Source organism: Carettochelys insculpta, chromosome 2 (assembly GCF_033958435.1).
Source record: "Carettochelys insculpta isolate YL-2023 chromosome 2, ASM3395843v1, whole genome shotgun sequence".
Taxonomy (NCBI): domain Eukaryota; kingdom Metazoa; phylum Chordata; order Testudines; family Carettochelyidae; genus Carettochelys; species Carettochelys insculpta.
Genome location: NC_134138.1, coordinates 147,131,918 through 147,156,251, shown reverse-complemented (window position 1 = coordinate 147,156,251; position 24,334 = coordinate 147,131,918). Strand labels below are relative to the sequence as shown.

Below are 24,334 nucleotides of genomic sequence, written 5' to 3'. Positions count from 1 at the left end.
GTCTACACTACCTCCTACTTTGAAGGGAGGCTGGTAAGTAGGGTGTTGGGAGTTTATCAGTGAAGTGCTGCGGTGCATATGCAGCACTTCATTAAGCAAATCCCCCCCCCCCCCCCCCAGCAACACTGAAGTTTTAAACTTCAACGTGCCAGCTCACGTGTCGCCGCAGCTCACCCGCCGGTACTTTGAAGTGCCCGGGGTATTTCAAAATCCCTTTACTCCTCAGAAATTTTGAGGAGTAAAGCGACTTTGAAGCTGGGCAGGCACTTCGAAGTACCGGCGGGTGAGCTGCGGCTCAGCGCGAGATGGCACTTTCAAGTTTAAAACTTTGGCGTTCTGGGTGGGGGGGGGAAATTTGCTTAATGAAGTGCTGAATATGCAGCGGAGCACTTCACTGATAAACTCCCAACTCCCTACTTACCAGCCTCCCTTCGAAGTAGGAGGTAGTGTAGACACAGCCAGTGGAAGTAATGATGCAGAGGATTTCTCCATCCAGGCTTGACTTGTTTCCTTTTCCTCTTACTGGAGATATGAAGCATGAGCAGTGGGTGCAATAGGCAAAGGAAGGTAATGCCTTTCCAAACTGCCAGCCGGCCCCCTCCCTCTGCCCCCAGCCCTCCCCCTTTCTGTGTGTGTGCCCCGGCTGTCTAGGATTCAACCCCACTGCCAGTTCTTTTGCAGTTGGAGATGTTGGGGCTGGGCACTGCCCACCCTCTCTCCCCAGGGCTCCTTCCAGAGGCTGTGACCATGTGCTGTGCCTGCTCCCTCTCCCCCACCCCCTGGTCTCTCAGGCTGTGGGGTGGGGAGGTGGGCTGTGCACCACCCACTGTGGAGGGGCTGCCCTGCCCCTACAGTAGAGGAGTGATTGGCTCTCACAGGGCCCTGGGTTGGACCTTGGATGGAAGAGTTTGGGCCAGGGGCTTGCACCTCCCAAGCCTAGATCCACCAGCCACCCAGGATGGGAAGGGTGGCAAAGTCCACCAGCTCAGACTTAATTCACTCTTGCCAAAGCTCGAGTATGAGGTTTTGTAATATCTGTGATCTGGGTACAAAGCATAATTCCAGTCTTTGCAGTGACTGTCTTCAGTAGTGTAGTAAAGGTAGTGGAGGGAGGGAAGCTGCTCTGCCTGGCTGTTGTAGGAAGCTTTATGTGATGTCTGCATTTTTGTTTTAATTTGTTAATGAATGTGACCTTGAAAAGGACCCTGCCATGCATAACACAACTCTTGAGCTCTAAGAACCGTTTAACTTAAGGATGGCTTTTAACATGTTGCTTACAACTGGAACATATGTCTTCTAGTGCCCCATCCTGGGACTGCTCATCTCTGTAGCAAGTTGACTTTAATGGAAGTAAGGATGCTAAGCCCTTTACAAATGATGCTTAGTGCCTAACAAGGCTAGGCCTATACCACCTAAATGTTACAGACTGCTTTAATGGGAGCCTTTTGGCAGAGGTATGGCTCTTGGGGAACACGTGGTTGCAGTGAGAAGTTAGGGGTCTTGGTTAATGAAAAATTTACCTTCTGCTATCTTGTATTATTTATTAAAAATCCAAAGAGGAATGGAAGTGTCTTCATTCCCTATGCACATTTTTCCTCCGAAAGAAGAAAATGCATTTTTGGTGCCTGAGTAGCTCCGTTCCTTTCAACAACTGACTTGTCATTTCACCGTCTGGTGCTCCTTGCCATAAGACAGACTGTGTTGGTATGAATTTCTCTCTCACACTGCTGACTAAAGGCTTGATCAGTGGAAAAGAAAAGGGTTGTTACTTTGTTGCTCTCCCTTTGTTTTCTTTTTCTTACTTTCTTTGTCTGGAATGTACATTTTAGGTATTTGCTCCTGTCTCACAGTCTCTTCCTTTTAGTGAGATTCTATGTTCTGAGAATCTGTTGTTTTCATAAATCTACCTTGCCTGGGATTAAGGCTGATTTGGCCGGTTAGAGTGCAGCATGCAGGGCTACCACAAATGGGGACTGCTGTGTCTTGGGTGGAGTTTCCCAGCCCTGCAGAGCAGCCCCAGTTCTCGCACTGCAAGTAGGAGGACTCCAGCCCAGCTGAGCTGGTGCAGCTTCCACAGCTAACCCTCTGCTTCCAGTCAGTTAACCAGTTAAGACAACAGCACAGTGGCAGTTTGACATCATGCTTAATGTTAGCATGATACAGGTTGAGCCTCCCACATCCAGCACGCTCAGACCTGACCATTCCCAAATCAGGGAATTTGCCAGACCAGGGGAGGTCCCTGATTCTGGCTCCACCTATGGCCAGCCCTTGCCTTGATGCTGCCTGCTGCAGCTTCCTGCTGCCTCAGGCTTTGTCCCCAGCTGCAGTCCCAGAGACAAGGGCTCCAGCCTGTTCTTTTCTGGTCCAGGAATATCTGTGGTCCCACGAGACCAGGACTGTTACTAGACCAGAAAATCCCAGTTTTTAGAGGTTCAACCTGTACTTCAATTATCAGCACTTTTTCCTTGGGGAGTTTTGTTGGTCATATAAAAATATTCATTTGATGCAACTGATCTTGCTTGTGAAACTGGATTTGTTCACTGGCCCAAGTATTGTTTGAAAGGTCTTTTCTTTCCTAAATTTGCACATATCTCCTATTGAAAGGAATGGAGACTCTGTATATTCATGTATTTGATCAAAGAGTGCTAAAATATCAGATACCCACAGATTATTTTAGGATTCAGAGTACCAGATATGGCATCTTCAAACCTAATAAACCAGTTCAGTAATTTGTAGATGCTTTTAAAAGTGTAGCTGGTCTTTTGTCTTAAAATTCAAGATTCCAAACACAAATCAAAAGCAACCGGTTTATACCACAGACTGTTTTTAAACATTTGATAAAGTGGGTCTTTGCCCACGGAAGCTTAAGCTCCAATAAATCTATTAGTCTATAAGATGCCACAGGAAATGTGGTTTTTTTAACAATTGTCTGTTATGACTCATGATTTATATATTGAATTACTTGTACGCTAGAAGTTAACTTTCATGGTCCAAGAACTGAGTGATGTGTTCACCATTCCACAGTCCCAGGGAGGAATAGTACATCTCAGAAAGTAGAGTTTTTTTAATGTTTCAGTACTCTAGGCCAAATACCTTAGCCTCTCCACCCTATGATCACATTTATTATCTTCAAACAATAAATTCCAAACTGGAGATTTTATGTGTGTATACATATATATATATATATATATATAAAATAAAACACAAAGACAATCCATTTTGATAAAGCCAAAAGCAACCGTAGAATCATAGAACACTAGGACTGGAAGGGACCTCGAGAGGCCATCGAGTCCAGCCCCCTGCCCCAACGGCAGGACCAAGTATTATCTAAACCTGATAGACATCTATCTAACCTGATGAACCAGAACTGTTTCTAACAGGTAAAAACTCTCAGAACTATGTATAGGGGGACACTATATACAGTGGGGGGGAGCAGAAATTGTAGGGGAGCCTGGAATGGGGGGTGGGGGGCTTCAGTCTTTGCTGGGGGTGGAGGGCCATGAGCCCGAGCAGCTGTGGAAGCCCCTCCCACCCTAGGTGTGGGGGCTGGGGTGGGGTTCAGTGGGGAGGGTGGAGGGGCTGCCATGTTGAGGCCTGCTGTGGTCAGGAACCATTCATCGAGGCCCTGCATGGCGGTAGGTGGGAGGTCAGGCGGGGGCAGGGCAGCAAGAGTCCCAGGGAGGGTGGGGTTGGGGGGCAGGGCCAGCAGCTCTGTAAGATCCTACAAATGGTCCTGAGCATCTCCACCACCTCACCTCAAGCTTCCTGCTGCCAGACAAAGTCGGCACAGTCCAGCACCAGCCTCTCCTAGAGCAGCTGGTTTTGCTCCCAGCAGGTGGACGTGTAAGCAGCAGTCTCATCGTCCCACCATGACAATGGTCGTCCCTCTGGCCACAGGCCCACCTGGGCACTGGTGGTGGGGGTGGACCAGCCCTCTTGGCTGCTGATGGTGAGCTCCTCAGCTCCAGGAGACGAACAGGGCTCTCCCAGCTCTCAGACAATGCTGCTGTAAGGGGAGAGAGACAAGACATCAGTCCCACAGCCCAGCCCCACATGCTGTGGCCCCCCGCCCCACTCCCTGAAGGCAGCTGCCCCCCTCCCCCCCGCACTGCTGGGCCAAAGGACCAGGGATGTTCTGGAAGCAGTGGCTTGTGTGCCCTGCACAGTGGGCCTAGCCACACATGGCCTCCACCATGCCCTGGGGATGGGGCTGACCATTGGAAGCCCTGCCCCCTGTGGAACAGGCTAGTGGGCGAGGGGGGGCCACGTGGGTGGTGGGTGAGCCGGGCGCAGCCTGGCCTTTCTCTCCCTTCCCCCCTCGCATACGCACACATGCAGCCTGCGGGGCTGTCCACGGATGCAGGTGCTGAGTGTCACCTGTGTCACTGGCCCAGTTTGGGCTGTGGCAGAGGTGCCCCCTCCACTTACTGGAGGGTTCCAGGGGGATGTTTGGGGATGCCCGGCTGGAGGGTGCCTGGGTGGACGAGCTTCAGGGGAAGGCGATGACGAAGGTCCTGTCCAATGACTTGCCATCATCTGATGGGCCCTCAGTCTCTGGCCACAGCTGTCTAGAGTCCATCGAGGATCCCAGTGGCCCCAGCTCCTCCTCAGATGCTGCCGCTGGGGCTGCTTGGACACTGTGGTGGTGATGGTGGGCGGGGGAGGCTGCTGTCACCCCCCTCCCCCCTGAGGAGCCCATGTAGCTCCCTGTAAAAGGGTCTGGTTGCCATCCCCGCCTCCGAGTGCCTGGCAGTGCCCCGGGCCCAGCCATATTTCTGCCGGAGTTCCTTCACCTTGGAGCAAACTTGCACCTCTTCCACATCGTGGTGAAGAGGATGTTCTTCTTCGAGTAGTCCCCGTGGCTGCTCCACAGTAGGTGTCGGGCTCGCCCAGCGCCACAGATCGGAATTCTTCTAGCAGTTTCCACTGGATCGCTCATGCGCCGATGCGCGCCGCTCCCTTGCGCGCCCTCAGTCATGTGCGTGATCCGGTCCCTGCCAGTTCCTTCTCAACCGCCAACGGCTGCAGACGGAATCCGCTCCGGCTCTAAAGCCTGAGACAGATAAGGCAGTAGTTGTTTTACTTGTTAGTTCGTTGTTTTTCACTATTATCCAAAAAAAAGAGCATACAAAATAGTAGAGAGAAGAGGAACGAAGGAGAGGGGGCGGACAAAGAAGGCTGTTAAACCGTCCGCTGCCCTGAAGGCCGTGAAGGTTATTTGGGTTGTAGAACGCACTGATTAGCGGCTAAGTACCCTATTAACAGTAAAGACTCACCGCGATGGCTTGCTCAGGGTTTAAGAAGTGTGAGTCGTGCCGCAAGGCTATGCCGGCCTCTGATGGGCATAGTGAATGCATTCGTTGCCTGGGGGAGTCTCATGTTACCCAGAAGTGTTCGCACTGCGCTAAGCTTACAGCCAGGGCCAGGAAGGACAGAGAAATGAGGCTCAAAATGATCTTGTTTGATAAGGCCCTCCAGCCTGAGCCGCCGGAGAAGCCTCACACAGAAGGGCCCTCTGGGTCGCATAAAAGGAAGGCAGCGTCTTTGACCCCCTCTGTGCAAAAGAGGAAGAAACTCTCCCCGGCTCGATCCTTGCCGGGGGTCCCAGCGAGCATGACGAGTGGAACGCAGAGCCCCCAGCAGCGAGCTGATGAAAGCGGCAGCGCAGTAGCGCACGTGGCCGAGGCCAGGCCTTTGACTGTGCAGCAGTCGGCATGGAAGGCGCCACGAGCGCCAGCGCGGCAAGCCCCGGAATTGGCGGTGCCAACGGTGCAGGGGCACCCAGCACAGGGCCTACTGGCGCCGGAGAAAGGTACCTGCGCAGCACCGCTGTTGACGGTACCGAGCGCGGCGCTGATAACGGGGCCGAGATCCCCGGCACGGGAGGGGGCGGCGCCCACCCTGCAGGGGAGGGGGAAGGCTAGAACCAAAACCTGGCACCTCAGTCCATCTCCAGGCAGGGCTGCAATGCCCTTATCGCCCAGCCCCCCTCCTGAGATACACACGCCACATCGCCAGGCGGCAACTCCACCGGCTTATTTCGGGCCTCCCTCTCCATTCCTCCAACCACTTTCGCCGTGGCTCAGGCCACCTTCACCATTTTTGGGCATGGATCCCCTTGAGTACTATCACAAACCAGCTTCACCATTATCAATGTCGTCACGGAGATCCCGCTCTCCCAGACATCATGGGTACACTCCCCGATCATGGTCCAGGTCTCCATCACCCATGTTGCTATGGCTGTCCTCATCATACTGAACACCGACATCACAGGTCCAGATCCAGGGGCAGATCCTCTCCCACTACTCGTCAATGCTCCCGTGTACACTCTCGCTCTGGGACAGGAACGCAGTTGTCCCAGGGGGAGTTAGGTCCAGAGTCCCGAGACTTCCCTTCACAGCCCACAAGGGAGCAAGTATACCAGCGAACTCGGGAGCCAGAGGACTTGGGGGAGGCTTACCCCAGCGGTTCCTCCTCATCCTCCCCAGATGAGGCCATTGCCCCCGGGGATGTCTCCCCTCCAGATGACCTTAAACAATTCCAGGAGCTGTTCAAAAGGGTAGCATTCACGCAGGACATTCAAATAGCAGAGGTGCAGGAGAAGCACCATAAACTCCTGAAAAATTTGAGACCCCCGGCTTCATCTAAAATCACTATCCCGCTGGACAAAGCCATTATGGAGTCAGCCACTAACATGGCAGACTCCGGCCTCTATTCCGCCTACGAACAAAAGGGCAGATAAGAAATACTTCGTCCCAGCCAAGGGCATGGAATTCCTATTTAGCCACCCACAACCCAATTCTTTGGTGGTCGAATCGTCCCAGCAGAGGTCAAAGACGTCTCACTACAAATCAGGGGGGTCGTATAAAGATGCTAAGAAATTAGAGCTGTTCGACAGGAAGGTCTACTCCTCCTCTACCCTATTATTGAGAATGGCAAACTACGTGGCACATCTATCAAACCATAACTTTGACAATTACTCTAGACTCACCCCTCTCATGGATTCACTTCCGGAGGACAAGAAGCCAGTGTTAAAGGCGATTGTCCAAGAGGGCTACACGGCATCGCGAACGGGAGTTCAGATTGCCCTGGACGTGGCGGACACAGCGGCACGTTCAACAGCCGCAGCAGTGGTAATGCGTAGGGAATCCTGGCTCCAGACGTCTGGTATCCCCAGAGATCTACAGGCGAAGATCGTGGATCTTCCTTTTGACAAGCAAAACCTGTTTGCAGACTCAACCGACTCGGTCCTCCACTCCAGCAAAGACTCAAGGGCCACACTTAAGGCCTTGGGTATCTATACTTCCCCCATACAAGAAAAAGAAATTCTATCCTCAGCAAAGACGCTACGCTTACCAACCACAGCACGCACAATATCAGCGAGGCTATGACCAAGGGCACCATCAACAGCAGCAGCAGTACAGGGCCCCCAGGCGACATTCTCAACAAAGCCGTACACCCTCGGGGCAAGCCCAGAGGCAGCAAGTTTGACGGGTATGTCGAGGACTGCACTATCAACACCATCGCTCAATGCCATTCTCACCTCATGTTCCATCATCGCCTCAAACCGTTCCACTCCCAATGGCAAAAGATCACAACAGACAAATGGGTGCTAGAAATTATAGCCACGGGTTACACGATCCCCTTCCAGTCACTTCCACTGACGAAACCTCCCACCCGGACTCCTCTCAGGGACACTGCCCACGAGGCGAGGCTGAAGCAGGAGGTAGATCACCTCATGTTCATAGGGGCGGTGGAAAGAGTGCCGGAACAATTCCAAGGGAAAGGTTTTTACTCACGCTACTTCCTAACAGAGAAGAAAACAGGAGGCTGGAAGCCGATTTTGGATCTACGGGGCCTCAACCGATACTTGTGCAAGCAACGCTTCCGGATGATTACAGTTGCCTCCATACTTATGGCACTGGACAATGGAGACTGGTTTGCAGCGCTCAACCTACAAGACGCTTACTTTCATATAACAATCCACCCAGCACACAGATGCTTCCTCTGCTTCACGGTCGACGGGGAACATTTCCAATACAGGGTTCTTCCGTTCGGCCTATCCTCGGCACCCAGAGTCTTTACCAAAACCCTGGCAGTGGTATCAGCCTACCTGCACAGGCAGGGTGTGTTTATTTTTCCATATCTGGACAACTGCCTACTGAAAGGGGCCTCAAAGGCAGAGGTCCTACGCATGATACGCGTCACCGCAAACACATTTACTTCGCTGGGCCTAGTTATCAACCTCGCAAAGTCAACCGAACCCACACAAGATATAGAGTTCATAGGGGCGCGCATAAACTCTATCGCATCAAGAGTATACCTGCCCGACGCCCGCTTCCGCACCATCAACTCCTTGGTGCAAGTCATGATGTACATCCCCGCAGTGCCGGTCCTAACGTGCCTGCAACTCTTGGGGCACATGGCGGCAGCAACATTTGTGGTACAGAATGCCAGGTTACACATGCGAAGCCTGCAGCGTTGGCTGGGGAGTGTTTACAAACCGGCATCCCATACCGTCCACAGGGTAGTGTCGCCCACGACGGAGGTACAGAGATCGCTAGCGTGGTGGGAAAATCCCAAGAACCTGCTAGTGGGGGGTGCCCTTCCACCAATCACAAATTTCTATTTTTCTGACAACCGACGCCTCCCACATAGGATGGGGAGTGCACATTGGCAGCAAGGTGACGCAAGGGCTATGGTCCCCTGCGGAACAGACACTGCACATAAACATACTGGAGCTCAGAGCAGTGTTCAATACGTGCAGACATTTTCGGAAATACCTGCATGACAAAGTAGTCGGGATCAATACCGACAATACCTCCCCTATGTTCTAGTCGACAAGGAGGGGCACGATCCCGTGCGTTATAAGCGGAAGCAGTCCGATTGTGGAATTGGTGCATCACCAACAACATAACGTTGAAAGCCTCATACTTGCTGGGTGCTCACAACATGAAGGCAGATCAACTGAGCAGGCGCTTCGCACTCACGCACAAATGGCAGATCCGCTCCGACCTGCTACGGCACCTATTTCGTACTTGGGGGTTTCCCCAAGTCGATTTGTTTGCCACCCAGTACAACAAGAAGTGTCCCCAGTACTGCTCCAGAGCAAGAATAGGGCGGGGGTCCCTGGGGGACGCATTCATGATCTCATGGAAGGGCCCATTTCTCTATGCGTTTCACCCCACAGCGCTTATCCACAAGGTTCTGCAGAAAGCCAGAAGGGAGAGAGCTCGCATGATACTCATAGTTCCAACTTGGGACTGGCAACAATGGTTTCCCTTGCTTCTGCGCATGTCAGATTGTCCACCACTCCCCCTACCAGTGGCGCCGGACTTACTCACACAGGCTCAGGGGTCCATAGTGCACCCGCACTCTAAGGGACTACGCCTACAAGCATGGTTAATCCATGGCTCAGCGCCTTAGAGAGCACGTGTACGGAGGGAGTACGACAAGTCTTAGCGTGTAGCCGAAGGACCTCCACCAGGAGGACTTACAAACAGAAATGGACACGCTTTACAGCCTGGTGCTCCGCCAAACAGTTAGCTCCCCTTGACGTTCCTATAACTGTAATACTAGAATACCTATTGGACCTCAAACGAGACGGGCTCTCTCTATCCTCGCTAAAGGTCCACTTCGCAGCTATATCAGCTTTTCGGCACAAAGAGGAAGAGCCCACCGTATTTGCCCGCCCTATTGTCACAAGGTTCTTGAAGGGGCTGGTAAACCTGTACCCCCCTCGAAAACCGCTACCGCTGTCGTGGAGTTTGGACTTGGTGCTCCACATGCTATCGGGACCACCCTTTGAACCATTAGCCACGGTACCCCTCCGACTCCTTACCATGAAAACAAACTTCCTTCTTGCGATTACGTCAGCCCGCAGGGTGAGCAAGCTCGCAGCAGTGATGGCAATGCCGCCCTGCACAGTATTCTCAAAGGAGGCGGTGATCTTACGGTTACACCCAGCCTTCGTTCCAAAAGTTTCCTCGGAGTTCCATCTTAACGAACCAATAGTCTTACCCACGTTTTACCTGAAGCCTCACAGCTCCAGCAAGGAGACGCTCCTGCATCTCCTAGATGTGAGAAGGGCGTTGGCCTTTTACATAGACAGAACTGAGTTCTTCCGGAAAACGGACAGGCTTCTGGTGTCTGTCGCTCCCAGGTCAAAAGGGGAAGGCCTCTCTTCCCAGACAATTTCAAAGCACATTGTGTCCTGTATAAAACTGTGCTACGAGCTTCGAAAGATCCCTTTGCTGGCCCCACCTAGGGCTCACTCCACCAGGGCGGTGGCAGCATCAACGGCCTTCTTCAAGGGAATCATGTTGAAAGACATTTGTAGAGCGGCGACTTGGTCATCCTACGACACCTTCGCCAAGCATTATGCCCTGCATCGGGTGTTCGATGAGGATACCGTCTGTCGACAGCAGTACTCTCAGGGGCAAACTGCACATGAATCGAGTACCCACCTCCTTACTTGGGTTATTGCTGGGTAGTCACCTACTGTGGAGCACCCACGGGGACCACTCGAAGCAGAAAGAGAAGTTACTCACCTGTACTAACGATGATTCTTTGAGATGTGTCCCCGTGGGTGCTCCACCACCCGCCCATCCTCCCCGCTTCGGAGCTCTGTCCGGTGTTTTTCAGGAGCATCCGAGGCGGTTGGTCAAGGAACTGGCGGGGACCGGATTGCGCACATGACCGAGGGTGCGCAAGAGAGCAGCGTGCATTGGCGCATGCGCGATCCAGTGGAAATTGCTAGAAGAATTCCGATCTGCGGTGCCGGGCGAGCCCGACACCTACTGTGGAGCACCCACAGGGACACATCTCGAAGAACCATCGTTACTACAGGTGAGTAACTTCTCTTTCTCCTCCTGCCGGAACCCCAGCAGGTCATTGAGTTTCAGCTCATTCCAGGGGGGCTTTCTCCACTTGGAGGCTAGGGTGGGCTCCTCGGGCTCCTCTGTGGGGGGCTGGCTCATGGCCCTGGCTGGAGTCTCGGTTGCAGGGGGTGGCCATGAGGGTGTGCTGCTGTGGGCTTGTCTCCTTGCTGCCAGCACACACTCCGCTTCCTGCCATGGGGTCTCCAGCGCTCTCTGTGCCTTTAAGGCGACGAGAGGCAGGGAACATAGAGCTGCCCTAGTGCTCACCAAGGCATCTCGACGCCCAAGCTGGCCAGCATCATGGAGGACCACTCTTTTGAAAGAGGGACCCATGGAGCATCTAAACACACTTTCTTTTGAAAGGCTTTTGAAAAAACACACGCCTCCTGATCTGGGAGCAGGAGAGGGTTTCTGGAGGAAGAGTCGCACTCTTTCAATTCTGGATCAAAAGAGCACATTTTGTGCGTGGACACTCTGAGGCTACGTCTACACGTGCAGCCAACATCGAAATAGCTTATTTCGATGTTGCGACATTGAAATAGTCTATTTCGATGAATAACGTCTACACGTCCTCCAGGGCCGGCAACGTCGATGTTCAACTTCGACGTTGCTCAGCCCAACATCGAAATAGGCGCAGCGAGGGAACGTCTACACGTCCAAGTAGCACACATCGAAATAGGGATGCCAGGCACAGCTGCAGACAGGGTCACAGGGCAGACTCAACAGCAAGCCGCTCCCTTAAAGGGCCCCTCCCAGACACAGTTGCACTAAACAACACAAGATCCACAGAGCTGACAACTGGTTGCAGACCCTGTGCCTGCAGCATAGATCCCCAGCTGCCGCAGAAGCAGCCAGAAGCCCTGGACTAAGGGCTGCTGCATACGGTGACCATAGAGCCCCGCAGGGGCTGGAGAGAGAGCATCTCTCAACCCCCCAGCTGATGGCCGCCATGGAGGACCCAGCAGTTTCGACGTTGCGGGACGCGGATCGTCTACACGGTCCCTACTTCGACGTTGAACGTCAAAGTAGGGCGCTATTCCTATCTCCTCATGAGGTTAGCGACTTCGACGTCTCGCCGCCTAACGTCGAAGTTAACTTCGAAATAGCGCCCGACGCGTGTAGACGCGACGGGCGCTATTTCGAAGTTGGTGCCGCTACTTCGAAGTAGCGTGCACGTGTAGATGCAGCTTGAGTGTTCTTTCAGGAAAGGGCTGGGTTTTCCAAAAGAACATGGTAGTGTAGACACGGCCTCAGTGATTACACTGGTGCCTTGTGGCGTTAGATTCTGAACCCTTCAGTGTTTCCTGGAAAAGAGTCTCCAGGAACAATTTATGTTGAAATATGTTTAATATAGGTTTTGTGAAAAGGGTCCAATTTCATGAAGAAACCCTGCAAAAATTTACTCATCAAGGGTTGAGAACATTTTCATTTTCTTATTTTTAAAGTATAAATCTTAATATTCTTGACATTTCAGAAATAGAAATTGTGTTTCTATAGCTTTCTTTCATCAAAAATACATGGGAGTTTTGATCTGAAAACTCTTGTTCGTGAGTCATCAAACTTTGAGGCCATAGAGTGCCGCTAAACTAGAAAGCATTTTCAGGAGAGGGGGAAGTTTGCTTTTGTTTAATGCACAGAGTTGGGGGCAGGTTAAAGGGCTATATTAAGTAAAATGACGCCTTTTTAAATTCACATCTGCATCCTCTGTGTATATGGCAAAATAACTAGTGATTCTTTCATTCCTTGTGAACAGGTTTCGGTTATTGATTGTTTATAGCTAACAAAACTGTATAATAATTCCACCTTTATGCATGTGAAAGCCTGTTACGTATAGCAGATTTTGCACAATTAAAATCTTTATGTAGAAGACACATGAAGTGTCTGAACGCACAGAATGGAATAGAGTGGAAAGTATGCAACTCAAGATCTGAGTTGGCCAGTAAAACTTTAATTACTGGACATGATGCATAAAAAGGAAAGAAGCCAGCTTTAACTCTAGGATATAAAGTTTTGTTTCTAGGACTAGCAAATTTTATTTGCACTTTCCAACACCTCCCAGTTTTTAGTCTATTTTCATAGTATAAACACAGCTGAATGTTTCTTTTAGGCAGATATACCCAAACTCTGGTGGTTAGAGATCTTTTTCTTGGTCCACGAGGTTTTGCCAGGTCACATGTTGTTTCCAGCACCCTGATTCAAGCTACTAAAGTTAATTAAAAGTCACTGAAGATTTGAATAGAAAATCGATAGTTATCAAAGGAACATTGTGTAAGGGGCAGTGATGCAGGTGTTTTTGAATGGGAGGTGGCAGGCAGTCCAGAAGATTCCAAATGCAAGACCAAGATACTAGTAATTATAACATGGGCTATGCAGTAGGAAAAAAATTAGGAATCTCTACTTTTATGAGAAAGCTGGCAAATTCTGCCGACAAATTAAATCAGTAATAACAGATTTTTCCTCTTAAGCTATTGTCTACACTAGAAACATCTGTAGACAGAACCTTTGTCAACAGATTGCATCTACACACAACTGTCTCTGTCAGCAGAAAACTGCCAGACTGCACTGCCCTCTGGTGCCAGAAAGCAGAATGGCAGCTCTGCAAAGAGGGCAGCCCGAGGCGCTCTCAGTCGACAGAAGTGTCTACGCTGCACTTTTTGTTGACAGTACTCTGTCCAGAGATTGTTATGCCTCAAATTTTTGAGGGATAATACTGTCGAGGAAAATGCAGAGTTCTGTTGAGACTTTGTTGACAGAATGCTTTAAGCATGTAGACGCTCCCTGAGTTATGTTGATAGAAGGTCCCTTCTGTCAACAAAACTGTCTAGTGTAGACCCAGCCTTAATGTTTCATAAAATGTATGTTTCCTGTTTACCCATTCCCCTCAAAAACAATTTAAATAGGAAAGAATTTAACCCTTAAAAACCAGAAGCTGCGTAGAATGTCCTCCTGACTCTCTTCTTTCTTATAAAACAGCCTACCGCTCTGTTGTAGACAGGATATTGGATTTGATTTTCTGTAGATATGTAGTCTAAATCCCAGGAAACAGAAACAGAACCCAGACCTCCTCTGGGAAAATGACCTGGGACAATATTATGTTTTCTTCCCATGTTTTTGTTTGGTTTGGTTTGGTTTTTCAAAGCCTCTGTTGTGAGGTAAAACTATCCAGCAAGTGTGGAAGGAAGGAGTGCATCTTTGCACCTAAAATGTGTTGGTGTCTGACATGTGGTGGTGACACTGATATGTTAAAAGCTGCCTATGTATTTAGAAAATAAGGGTGTAATTGTAAAAAGATTAAATTAAGACCTTAGTTTCCACTGTTCTCTTGAAAGGGTAAAGGGGGAAGGGGTGACTGAAGAACAAACATCCTGAGAGAGCCTAAAAGGACACCTGAAAGGACGTCCTTGGCTAATATTGATATGAAAGGGTTATTATACCCTTTGAATTTGTGTCACTAATTTATTTTATTCAGTCACAGAGCATTTTTGTGAACCATTTGTTGTTATGAGATGTTTTTGCAGATTTTTGACCTGCCTTTCAAATTGTTAACTGGGGATTCACGAGGAGTGTGAGAAACATGGAGAAAGGTGCCAGTTTATTTTCTAAAATACTTAGTAAAAGTAGACACCAAAGTTGGATTCATGAAATACATGTAAGTTACCTTGTTATTGACTTATTCAGTCATAGGTTTATCATCAGACTTTTTTGACATTTTGTGTTTATTTTAGTGATTGGGGTTGTATACTGGCTAGAGAATAATTGGACATCATTTGAAGGAATTTCATACAGGACGTCTAAAGAGATGAAAGGAAAGAATTTGTACGGCCTCCTTTTTCTTTTTCTGCCTTTGTTAAATGGGTTATATTAAAAATCCTAGACGTGTTTTTTTGAAGACTTGCCACAGATCGCCTCACTGTTAACAAGAGCTATGTAGTAATTTCAAGGTCAAAATTCCAAATATAATCAATATTGCTATGAGCTAGGTTGTTACATTTGGTAACTGCAACTGTGTTCAAAGCCATTGTGTCAGTTCATTTCCTAGTGTCCACATTACAAAAGCCATATTTGGTACTAATTGACATTTTATCATTTATTGTTCATTATTTTACATTTATTATTGTCAGTTTTAGCAGAGAAATTAGGTGTTTTAAGGCTAAACCAGCCTCTTCTTCTGGATGTATTATTTTCAGAGAAGCATCAGGTTGGCAGTGTGGGCTTAGAGGGAGGCTGAGCTCTAAGTGCAATATCTTTTCCATAGATAAAAAGATCTTTTCCTGAGGTTCTTAGTTTACCAGCTTTCATTTCTTATACTCTTTCTTATACTCTGTTTTAGAAAATGGAAGTATATTTTATCCAAGGATCAGAAGTAAAATGTTTTCCATTTCCAGAACAGTTTGCCATAACTGGTTAGAATGTGCACAGTATATGTAGTAGACTATTACCTCTTTAAAAAAAAAGTAGAACTTTATTTATGACTGCTCTAAGTTTTGATGAGTATTACTACTTGGTCATTCTAAGTTAGCATTAAAACATAAAATCCTCTATCCCATTCTCTGCTATTAATACACATAGTTCTAAAGTGAAAAACTGTAGATTTCCTTTTAGAAAATCCTATTTTGGTTTATAACATAAGGCAGCTATAACATACAGAAATGTCAGGGAGCCTGTTTCAATGTAGTACACAACTTGAAATGAACAGCTGGTTTAATGAAGATGAATAGTCAGTGTATTTGTACCACTTTAGATGATTAACATATTTTTCTTCAGTATAATGAATAATAGTTTCCAGTGTGTTGTGGGCTGGCTGAAAAAGTGGTTCCAGGGAAGCTACTACAGTGTTTTCATGGTAAGGAAAATTGTCTCTCAAAGAGTGAAGGGGAAATTCCACATTTGCAAGAGTAATAAAAATGGCAATTGTGTGGTCCTTCAAGTGGTAGTTGCTTTTTTATAGATGCTTGTTAAATATGAAACATTTTAATGTGCTTTGATGTATATTAGAATATTGGCTTTTAAAAGCATTCAGGGAAAACTCAGCAGGAGAGAAACAAATTGATACCATTTAGGAAGGTTTTCAGTGGCTGTACACATGGCAGATTAAGCACCTTCTACAACAAATGTAGGTCAGAGGTTAAAGCAGCTGCACTGTGTATTGCACGTCTCTGAACAAATAGATTTCTGTACTCCTTTTTCATCCCTTCCCTATGTCTCTTCCCCAGTGAGGTCTGAGGTGCAGCTGAGTTTAGTTTTGGCTTTTTATGGACCTGTGTCATGGATACTTACTTTGGAAGAGAAAATCAAACTCTTCTTTCTCGAGTATCTCATAGACATGGTACAGGTTAGCGTTGGCTAGCTGGCTGTGTAATAGTGGGTTTTAAATTGCCACAACCAAATTTAACTATAAATAATTAGAAGATTGACTGTCTAGCTTTCTTCATGGTCAGACTGGTTCCTGGGTTCACCAGCAGCAGTGTTTTTGTTGTTTTGATTTAAGGAATGTTTAGATGGTGCAGTCAATGCAACAGTGGACTCAGTTTGCTTTCTAAAGAAGAGAGGGAATCTGTTCCCTGTAGTATCCTGACCCTTAAATACTAAAACCGTTACACTGCAATATGGAAGTAATTAATCTAGAACAGAAAATGTCAAGTCATCAACTAGCTAGGCCTGGTTCATTATTTTTAAAAAAGAAATCTGTTATTAATCACAGATGTCCAAGTTCCAGGGAATAGAAAGCAGGCAATAAACAGAGTATTCCAGTTTCCACTTAACTTCAGGAATTCATGTGCACACTGGAGGTCATCTTATCTTTGAGAGGGCCAGAATCCACGCTGCTTGCCCTTTTCCTTTAGCTTTGTTTTTTTTAAAAAAGTAAATTCCTGGACTGTCTGAACTCTGACCTCATCAACAGAGAAATGTGGTTTTTACTTCGAATTGGGGGAAGAGGGGGAGTTTAATTGACCTTTTTTGTCTTTATAAAGAGTCTAACTGGTGCAGCCATTTGTAATTCAAAAAAGAAAAAAAAATCTGAAGGTCTACTAAGTGCCAATACTGTCTGGTTTTGAACAGCTATTAAATTAAGTTTCAGCAACTTGGAGTTGATCTGTGCCTTGTTAGAAATCAGTGTCAGATTCTTCGAGAAACATTTGACCTTGCTTATATTCTAAAGAGGAGGCTATAGGATACTGGACAGGCATTTGTGGGAAAGTTTTCTGTTCTTGAGACCCAGGAAGGGCTAAAAAGCCAAAACTGAGTTTGCTTGTATGAAGAAATTCAGTGGTTGTCTTACTTTAATTTTGAATTATTACATCTTTCTTGGAGCCTGTATTAATGATCAGTAGGGCTGGTAGCTTCTGCGAGGCACAAGCCAAGGTGGATGGAGGGGCAGCTCAGTACGTCCTCGGGTGGAAGGGGCAGGGCTGGGGCAAATGTACCTCCAAGCTGCCTGGTGTGCATAGCTGGCCTCGAACACTCCCTGCCCCTCAGAGCAGCGTGCAGTGCGCAGCACCGCACTCCAGCTGTGGTTGTAAAGAACAGAGGCTCCAGCTGCTGGAGCGGTGGTAGGCAGGAGCCCCAGACTCCAGGGCAATGGCCCAGGTTGCCCATACTCCTTGTCCTCGTTGGCACGCCTGTGCCTATTAAAGTATCCTTGAGCAGTCTTAGCAAAACAAATTGTCGGCAGTCACAGTAAAGAAGAAATAAAACCAATATTAGTTTCAGGTTCCCAAGAAGGAAATGTTCATGGTGGCGAAACTGTTGCTTTCCTTAGAAGGGTATGGTATGGAAAGACCAGGATATCACAAGTGCCATTTTTTGAAAGAGGCTTTTGATGACTTTATCCCTAATCTTAACAAAGGGATGTCTGATGATGAATTTTATTTGCTATTTTTGCTAATCAGTGGCACTTTCTTATAAATAATCAGTTCCATCAGAGTTTCTGTTCATGTGCTGCAGGACTTCTTAAACTAGCTTAACATGAAAAGGATTAGAATTAAGGTCCTGTGTTTGTATCTGGGCTCTGGAGCCTGAGGTCCTGATCCTGAAGTAGGGCTTCTCACATGAACAAAGTTCAGCAGCTGAGGACGTGTCAGTACAGTTCTGCACTAACTCTGTAATAATTAGACACATTTCCTTTTAACTTCAGTGCAAGACTGCTGGGGCTCCAGCAGCCCCTTTTGCAGCCCTTTGGAGAGGTTCCCCACACCTCAGCTCTCCCCCCCCCAAAGTATTCAGACTCTGTTATTTTGGAACGTATAGCACCCCCTAGATTCAGACTCTAGTATCAAGCTCAGAGGGAAGCCCGGCAGATTCCTGCAGACTTCAAGGAACCAACAGAGGCTCCTCACCCTATTATAGCTGCCTCATCCTTTTCTCTGGATGAGTTGATGAGGACACCACATGTCCCACCACCACAAGGTGACCACACATCTTACCAGGACTTGTTAAAGAAGGTAGGTTCAAAGTTGGCGGTCCAAGTGGTGTTGGTCAGGGAAGCAAAACACAGCCTCTTGGACATTTTGTCACTGACAGGCCCCTCTAGTGTGGCTCTACCACATGAGGAAGTCACTGGGACCCATCAGTGACCTTGTGACAAGCCACTGCTTGCCTCCCTCTGATAGGAAAGCACAAAGAGCGCAGGTATTTCATTCAAGCCAAAGGGTATAAGTTCCTTTTCTCAAATCTTCCCCAGGGAACCCTGGTTATAGCGGCCCTCAAAGAAAAGAGCCACCAAGGACAAGCAGGACCTATGCCCAAGGCAAATGATCCAAAGACATTGCACCTGTTTGGGTAAAAGGCTACCACAGGGATCCCCATAGCTGGATCAATGTAATTTTAATTTGTGAGAATCCACATCCAAATTCAAGGACCCACTCTCTTGAGACTCCAGACTGGAGTTCCCCTTCCTAATTGAGGAAGGGAAGCTTGTGGCTCCCTGGGGATGCCCCGAGATGCTGCTGATTCAGTAGCCAGATCAATGGTTATAGTGGCACAGGGGCTTTTGGTTGCAGTTCTTGGGGCTCCTTCATGTGGGCTAACAAACTATTTGGGATCTCCCATTTGAAGGATCTTTGATTTTTGTTTTTTGAGCAAATGGACACTAGATTGCATGGTCTGTAGGACTCAAAGGCAACATTGTGAAGGGTTATTAACTGGCCATTGGTTTCAAGCTGTCCTTTCTGGATGGGTATGGAAAAATATAAACAATTACATTATACCCCTAATAAGTGGAAACGTACACAAATGTTTGAAAGAGTTACAAACGAGTACTGTGTGATTAGGATGCATGTGCACAAATATTGTTTTAATGAATTACATCCACAGCATTAAAAAATGTTACTGCTTACGTATCTGTTGCTACAGAGAATATTGTTTGCCCAAGGAGGTGTTAGTAAATATCCAAGAAAATGATGGGCTGCTGTTGAAAAATAAGTGTGTGTGCCAACAGGAAATTAATAGAAAAGGCAGCACATGCTCCCCAGCACTATTAGTCTGAGAAAGACATCTCTGGGGAAGTTCAAACCACCCAAATTACTCAAAGCAGTATTTCCGCATTCTTCCTATATCCTTTAACTCTTCCTCCACATCCCATGAGGCTCTTAAAAAATCATTTCCACTTAGTATTTTTCAACAGCACAGAAGCTCAAAGCTGCTTCTCTGCAAGAAAGATAAGCTTACCCAGGCTATCTCTACTAGTATGAGAAAGAATATTGTTCTAAATTGCTTTTATGTTTTCCCCACCATTTTTAGCGAAAGAATCCCCATGCACCTAACCCATGTTCCAACCTTGAATAAGGAATGCAGAGAGAGTGTTGAAGTCCCAGTGCTAAAATCAGAATGTTAAGAAGATCTTTTCAGAAACTTGGCTTTTAAACATAAATAAAAAATAATAAAAAATAGAAAAAGCACAAACAGTTAAACAAAACAATATCTTCTTAATACACTAGTTATATTTGTAAGAGGAACCCTCAAATATGGAAAGAAAAATTTATGAAAAACATACTTTTGGTTAGGCAACAAGTTCAGACTAGCAGTACAGGTTGGACTTCCCTGGTCCGGCATCCTTAGGACCTGACAAGTCCTGAATGAGGAAGTCGCCAAACCAAGGGAGTTCAGTTCTCCCCCCCTTGTTCCTGGTCCAGCTAAGCCACCATCTCTGGCAGGGCTCCCAGCCACCAAATCACCTGTCACTGGCTCAGTGGGCTCCCAGCCACCGGCCCTCCTGCTGCTGGACTCCTGGTCACCGGGGCACTCTTGTCGAGGAACAGCTGTGGATCTGCCAGATCACAGAGGTTGCCTGACCAGAGAGTCCCAGTTTGGAGGTGATCAGCCATGTGCCTAGTTCAGCACTCTCTTGTCTGGCAACATCCACAGTCGGGCATGATTTTAGTTAGACAGATATCCACTTATTATGGGTGTGGCCAAGTTTCCCCTCCTCCCATAAAATTTGTTTCCAGCCACCAGTCCTGGTTCTCACTGTTCTGTGCTGTTCTATAACTCTTATTTACCCTTAAATGCTGAGAGGCCAGTAACCAGTGGAAACATTTGTCATGCTGCTAGACAATACTGAACTTCCAGCCATTCTCTGGTTTGGCACTGGTCAGGTCCCAAGGGTGCTGGACAAGAGGTTCAGCCTGTACTAATAATGCATGATCCGGTGGGTATTTACCATATGAGTGAATGTCACTTGGAAACTGCTGTTGATCTTATGCATATATAATTAATAGATAGAGGAAAAAGAATTGTCCTTTGCGTGATTGCAGAAGCTCAGACATCCTCAAGCACAGAAATAAATACTGCTCATCCTGATGTTTGAGCAAGTGCATATTTCCTTTTAAGTATAACCAGTCATGCTGTTTCTTTTTTAAAGGTGACAGATTGAATCTAAAGAAATAGCTATATAACTAGGGTTTATCCGAAGTCGTCGTCTTTGATTGCTCGTGTGCATTCCCGCTACATGTGTGCACACACGTACACATTCTCCGGAGAGCTTTTACCCAAGCAGTACCTGTTACGTGGGCTGTGGAGCCCTGAACGTGGCACCTCTGCAGTGGTGTATATAAGGCAGAGCTTCCACCCCCAGCACCCACCACCTCACTTCTTCCTCATCAGTTGTGATGGTCCCTGGAACAGCTTCGATCTTTTGCTTTTGCTTTCCTAGTGTTGGTAGTTGTAGTTAGGGTGATCGTTCTATAAGTTAGCTGTGTGCATAGATTACCACTGTTGAGGGGGTTTCCATCTCCCACTTCAGCCCATGCTTCGGGGCATGCCACGCTCCCAAGATTTCAAAGCCTGGGAGAGCAGTGGCAAGCTTACGCCTAAGGGCAACCCTCATGCAGGCTGCCTGAAGTTTCTGGGTGAGGGACACCAAACCAACACGTACGCCATCTTTAGGAGCTTTCATCCCCAGACTACGAAGGAGCAGGATCGCCATCTTAAGCTCCTCTTAATGGAAGCAGCACTGTGGCCCTCGGCACCAGAGCGGCGCTTGGCGCTGGTGGTGCATAGTGCTGCGGTGTCGCTGTGTGACCTGGCATTGAAGAAGCACTCTGGCCGTAGGCACTTCTTTCCCCAGCAGGCAGGGTCAAGCATGCAGCACCGCTCACAGTCCTGGATGCCAGCCAAGAGATAAAAGGCAGACAGAGGTGGGTCACCAGTTGAAAGGCGGTGCACACAGGCTCTGGTGGGGCCCACGGTGCAGTCAGCTCTGGCACCACTATTGAGCCCAGTCGTGGTTTCCCCAGATGGGATCAGCTGGAAGAGGACGTTGATCTTCCGTTGACGTCAGATACCTTCAGGGCCACAAGGGATCTCACTGAAATGAAGTACCACTCGCTGCTGCTGCCTGGACACTGCTGCACTGTTCCATAGTTGGGAGCAGCACCGGCGCTGATACCACATGCTTCGTAGATGGGGCTGAGATCAGCAGCAGTGATGGACGTTTCTTCATTTTTGGCACCAAGGGCCTCACTGGCCCAGGTGCGCATGTGGCAACAATGGTACTGGCCCGCTTACCTCTGGCAACCCTTTCCGCCAACCTCCCACTCCACCAAGGCCCGGATGTCCTCAGCAGCATTCCCCAAGAGTGCCCCGTGTCAGGATATTTGCAAAGCAGCAGCATGATCATAGGTTCACGTCAAGCTACACCATCACACAATACGCCTGGGGTGATGCAGTGTTGGGTAAGGTGGTTCTCACTTTGGCCACTAGATGACTTCTGACGCCTCCTCCACAAATATTGCTGGCAAGTCACATATTGGAATGCACGTGAGCCATCACTCTTGTTCTTTGAGATGCGTTGCTCATGTCCGTTCCAATCCCACATGCCTCCCCTTGTTGGATCAGACCAGCAAGAAGTTACTGAGAGAATATGGGGTCAGCAGTACCATATGTACGTCGATGCAGCAGTGCCACACCAGGGGCTCCGCAACTGATCTTACAGGTATCACTAGGGCAAAAGCTTCTTGGAGACTTAGTGTATGCACACACGTATTGGAATGGACAGAAGCAACACACCTCAAAGAACACAGGTAAGTAACTGTCTTTCTCCGTCTACCCCACCTTCACCTGTCTTAAAAGAAAGATAAAGCGGTTTGTCACAAAGGTAAACAGAACATTTGTAAAGTTTTTCACGCTAAAAGCTTATGTATTTGTATATATGACTACTTGCAGCTGAGTAAAAAAAAACATATTTGAAGAACTTCCTTTTACCCTTTTTTAAATACTTCACTGAATTTGTGCACATTACTACTTTTGGTCAGAGTATCTGTGCAAACGGTAATCAACAATAAAGGAAAAGGACAGGACTGTTGTGTAGGACAACAGCTTTTAAATGTTTGCTAGCATATGAGTGGTCGTTCATAATGCAGTGCTCTCAGCCCATGACAACCGTGTTGAGAGTGAAGGAGTTCTTAATTGATATAGTCATTTTTGGTGTTCAGATGGTCACATTTTGAAGGGATGCTGCATTCAGAGTCTGTGCTCGTCACTTCTGACAAATGGCCCTTTTAACATGTCGCAAGTGGAATATCCAAAGTCACAGCTCATTTGAGAGAACTCTGGCCCTAATTTGTAGCACGGCTTTTATGCTTCCCTTGTAATTGTCAGGAGTCTTTAGCCATTATACTAGACTTGATAAAACCAGTGATCTTTTCTGCAGTTGCTGATGCCACGTTATCGATATCTTTTGTTTTGTTGCATTTCTATTCTTTCTCACATGAAAGGTACAATTAGAGTTGCCAGATAATATTTTAATGCAAATAGAAAGGACTCTTCTGGTACATTTTTCATGCATATTTTATATTATAACCATCAGTATTTAAAATCTACTCAAGTTCTTTTTCATGATTTTGAATGGCTTTGTTCACAATGTTTTGCATCTAAAATATTGTTCATATTTTTCCCTCAGACTCTCTTTCAGTCTCCAGTAATGATGCCAGTCCTCCTGCCTCAGTGGCATCACTACAGCCTCATATGATTGGTGCACAGAGTTCCCCAGGTCCCAAGCGTCCTGGCAATACCCTGAGAAAATGGCTTACCAGTCCAGTGAGGCGCCTCAGCAGTGGGAAGGCGGATGGGCATGGCAAGAAATTGGTCCATAAGCCTAAGAAGAGTAGAGAGGTCCGCAAAAGTGCTGATGCTGGCTCTCAAAAGGATTCAGATGATAGTGCTGCTACTCCACAGGATGAAACCATTGAAGAGGTTAGTGTTCAGGCAACTTCTTTCGGGTTTGTAAATGATGGACATGATTCAAGAGCTCAATTTTGGATGCCAGGGGATACAGCTTATTTTGCGTCTACTGATTTTTGTACAAGTTTGATTTGTAGTCATCTTATCCAGATCTCTTGTAAGTGTGTTTCAGTTTCATACAGCCATCAGTCCTGTGTGCACCTAGTCCTAGGCTGTCAGTCCATGTTGAAGAAAAAGACCTGTGCTAGAATACAGGGGTATAAGCAGTTCAGCACATTAGCAGAATTGTGGGGGGAAGAGCTCTCTAGGTCTGTGTCTACACTACAAAGTTTTGTCCTGTCGACATAACTCAGGGAGCATCCACACGCTTAAAGCATTCTGTCGACAGAATCTCGACAGAACTCTGCATTTTCCTCAACAGTATTGTCCCTCAAAAGTTTGAGACATAACAATCTCTGGACAGAGTACTGTTGATAAAAGTGCAGTGTAGACACTTCTGTCGACTGAGAGGGCCTCCAGTTGCTGGGCCGCCCACTTTGCAGAGCTGCCGTTCTGCTTTCTGACACCAGAGGGCAGTGTAGTCTGGCAGTTTTCTGTTGACAAAGCAAGTTGTGTGTAGATGCAATCTGTTGACAGAGTAGTGCTGAGATTTCCCTGACGGCAGTAGCATCTGTTGACAGATGCTTCTAGTGTAGACATAGCGAAGGATAACAGAAAAGGATAGGGAAAATTAGTTTTTAATGTTGTTTCCTATCCTATTCCCCAATCAGAAAAAC

At 47.5% G+C, this 24,334-nt stretch overlaps 1 protein-coding gene across 2 annotated transcripts in view; it reads left to right on the top strand.

Moving 5' to 3' along the window:
- Positions 1-24,334, top strand: part of TRIO (trio Rho guanine nucleotide exchange factor) — a 527,884-nt gene that overhangs the window by 448,756 nt on the left and 54,794 nt on the right. For both annotated transcript variants that reach the window (XM_074987837.1, XM_074987838.1), the window contains exon 35: positions 23,278-23,570. In XM_074987837.1, coding sequence (XP_074843938.1) covers positions 23,278-23,570 — 293 coding nt within the window. The remainder of the gene's footprint in view (positions 1-23,277; positions 23,571-24,334) is intronic.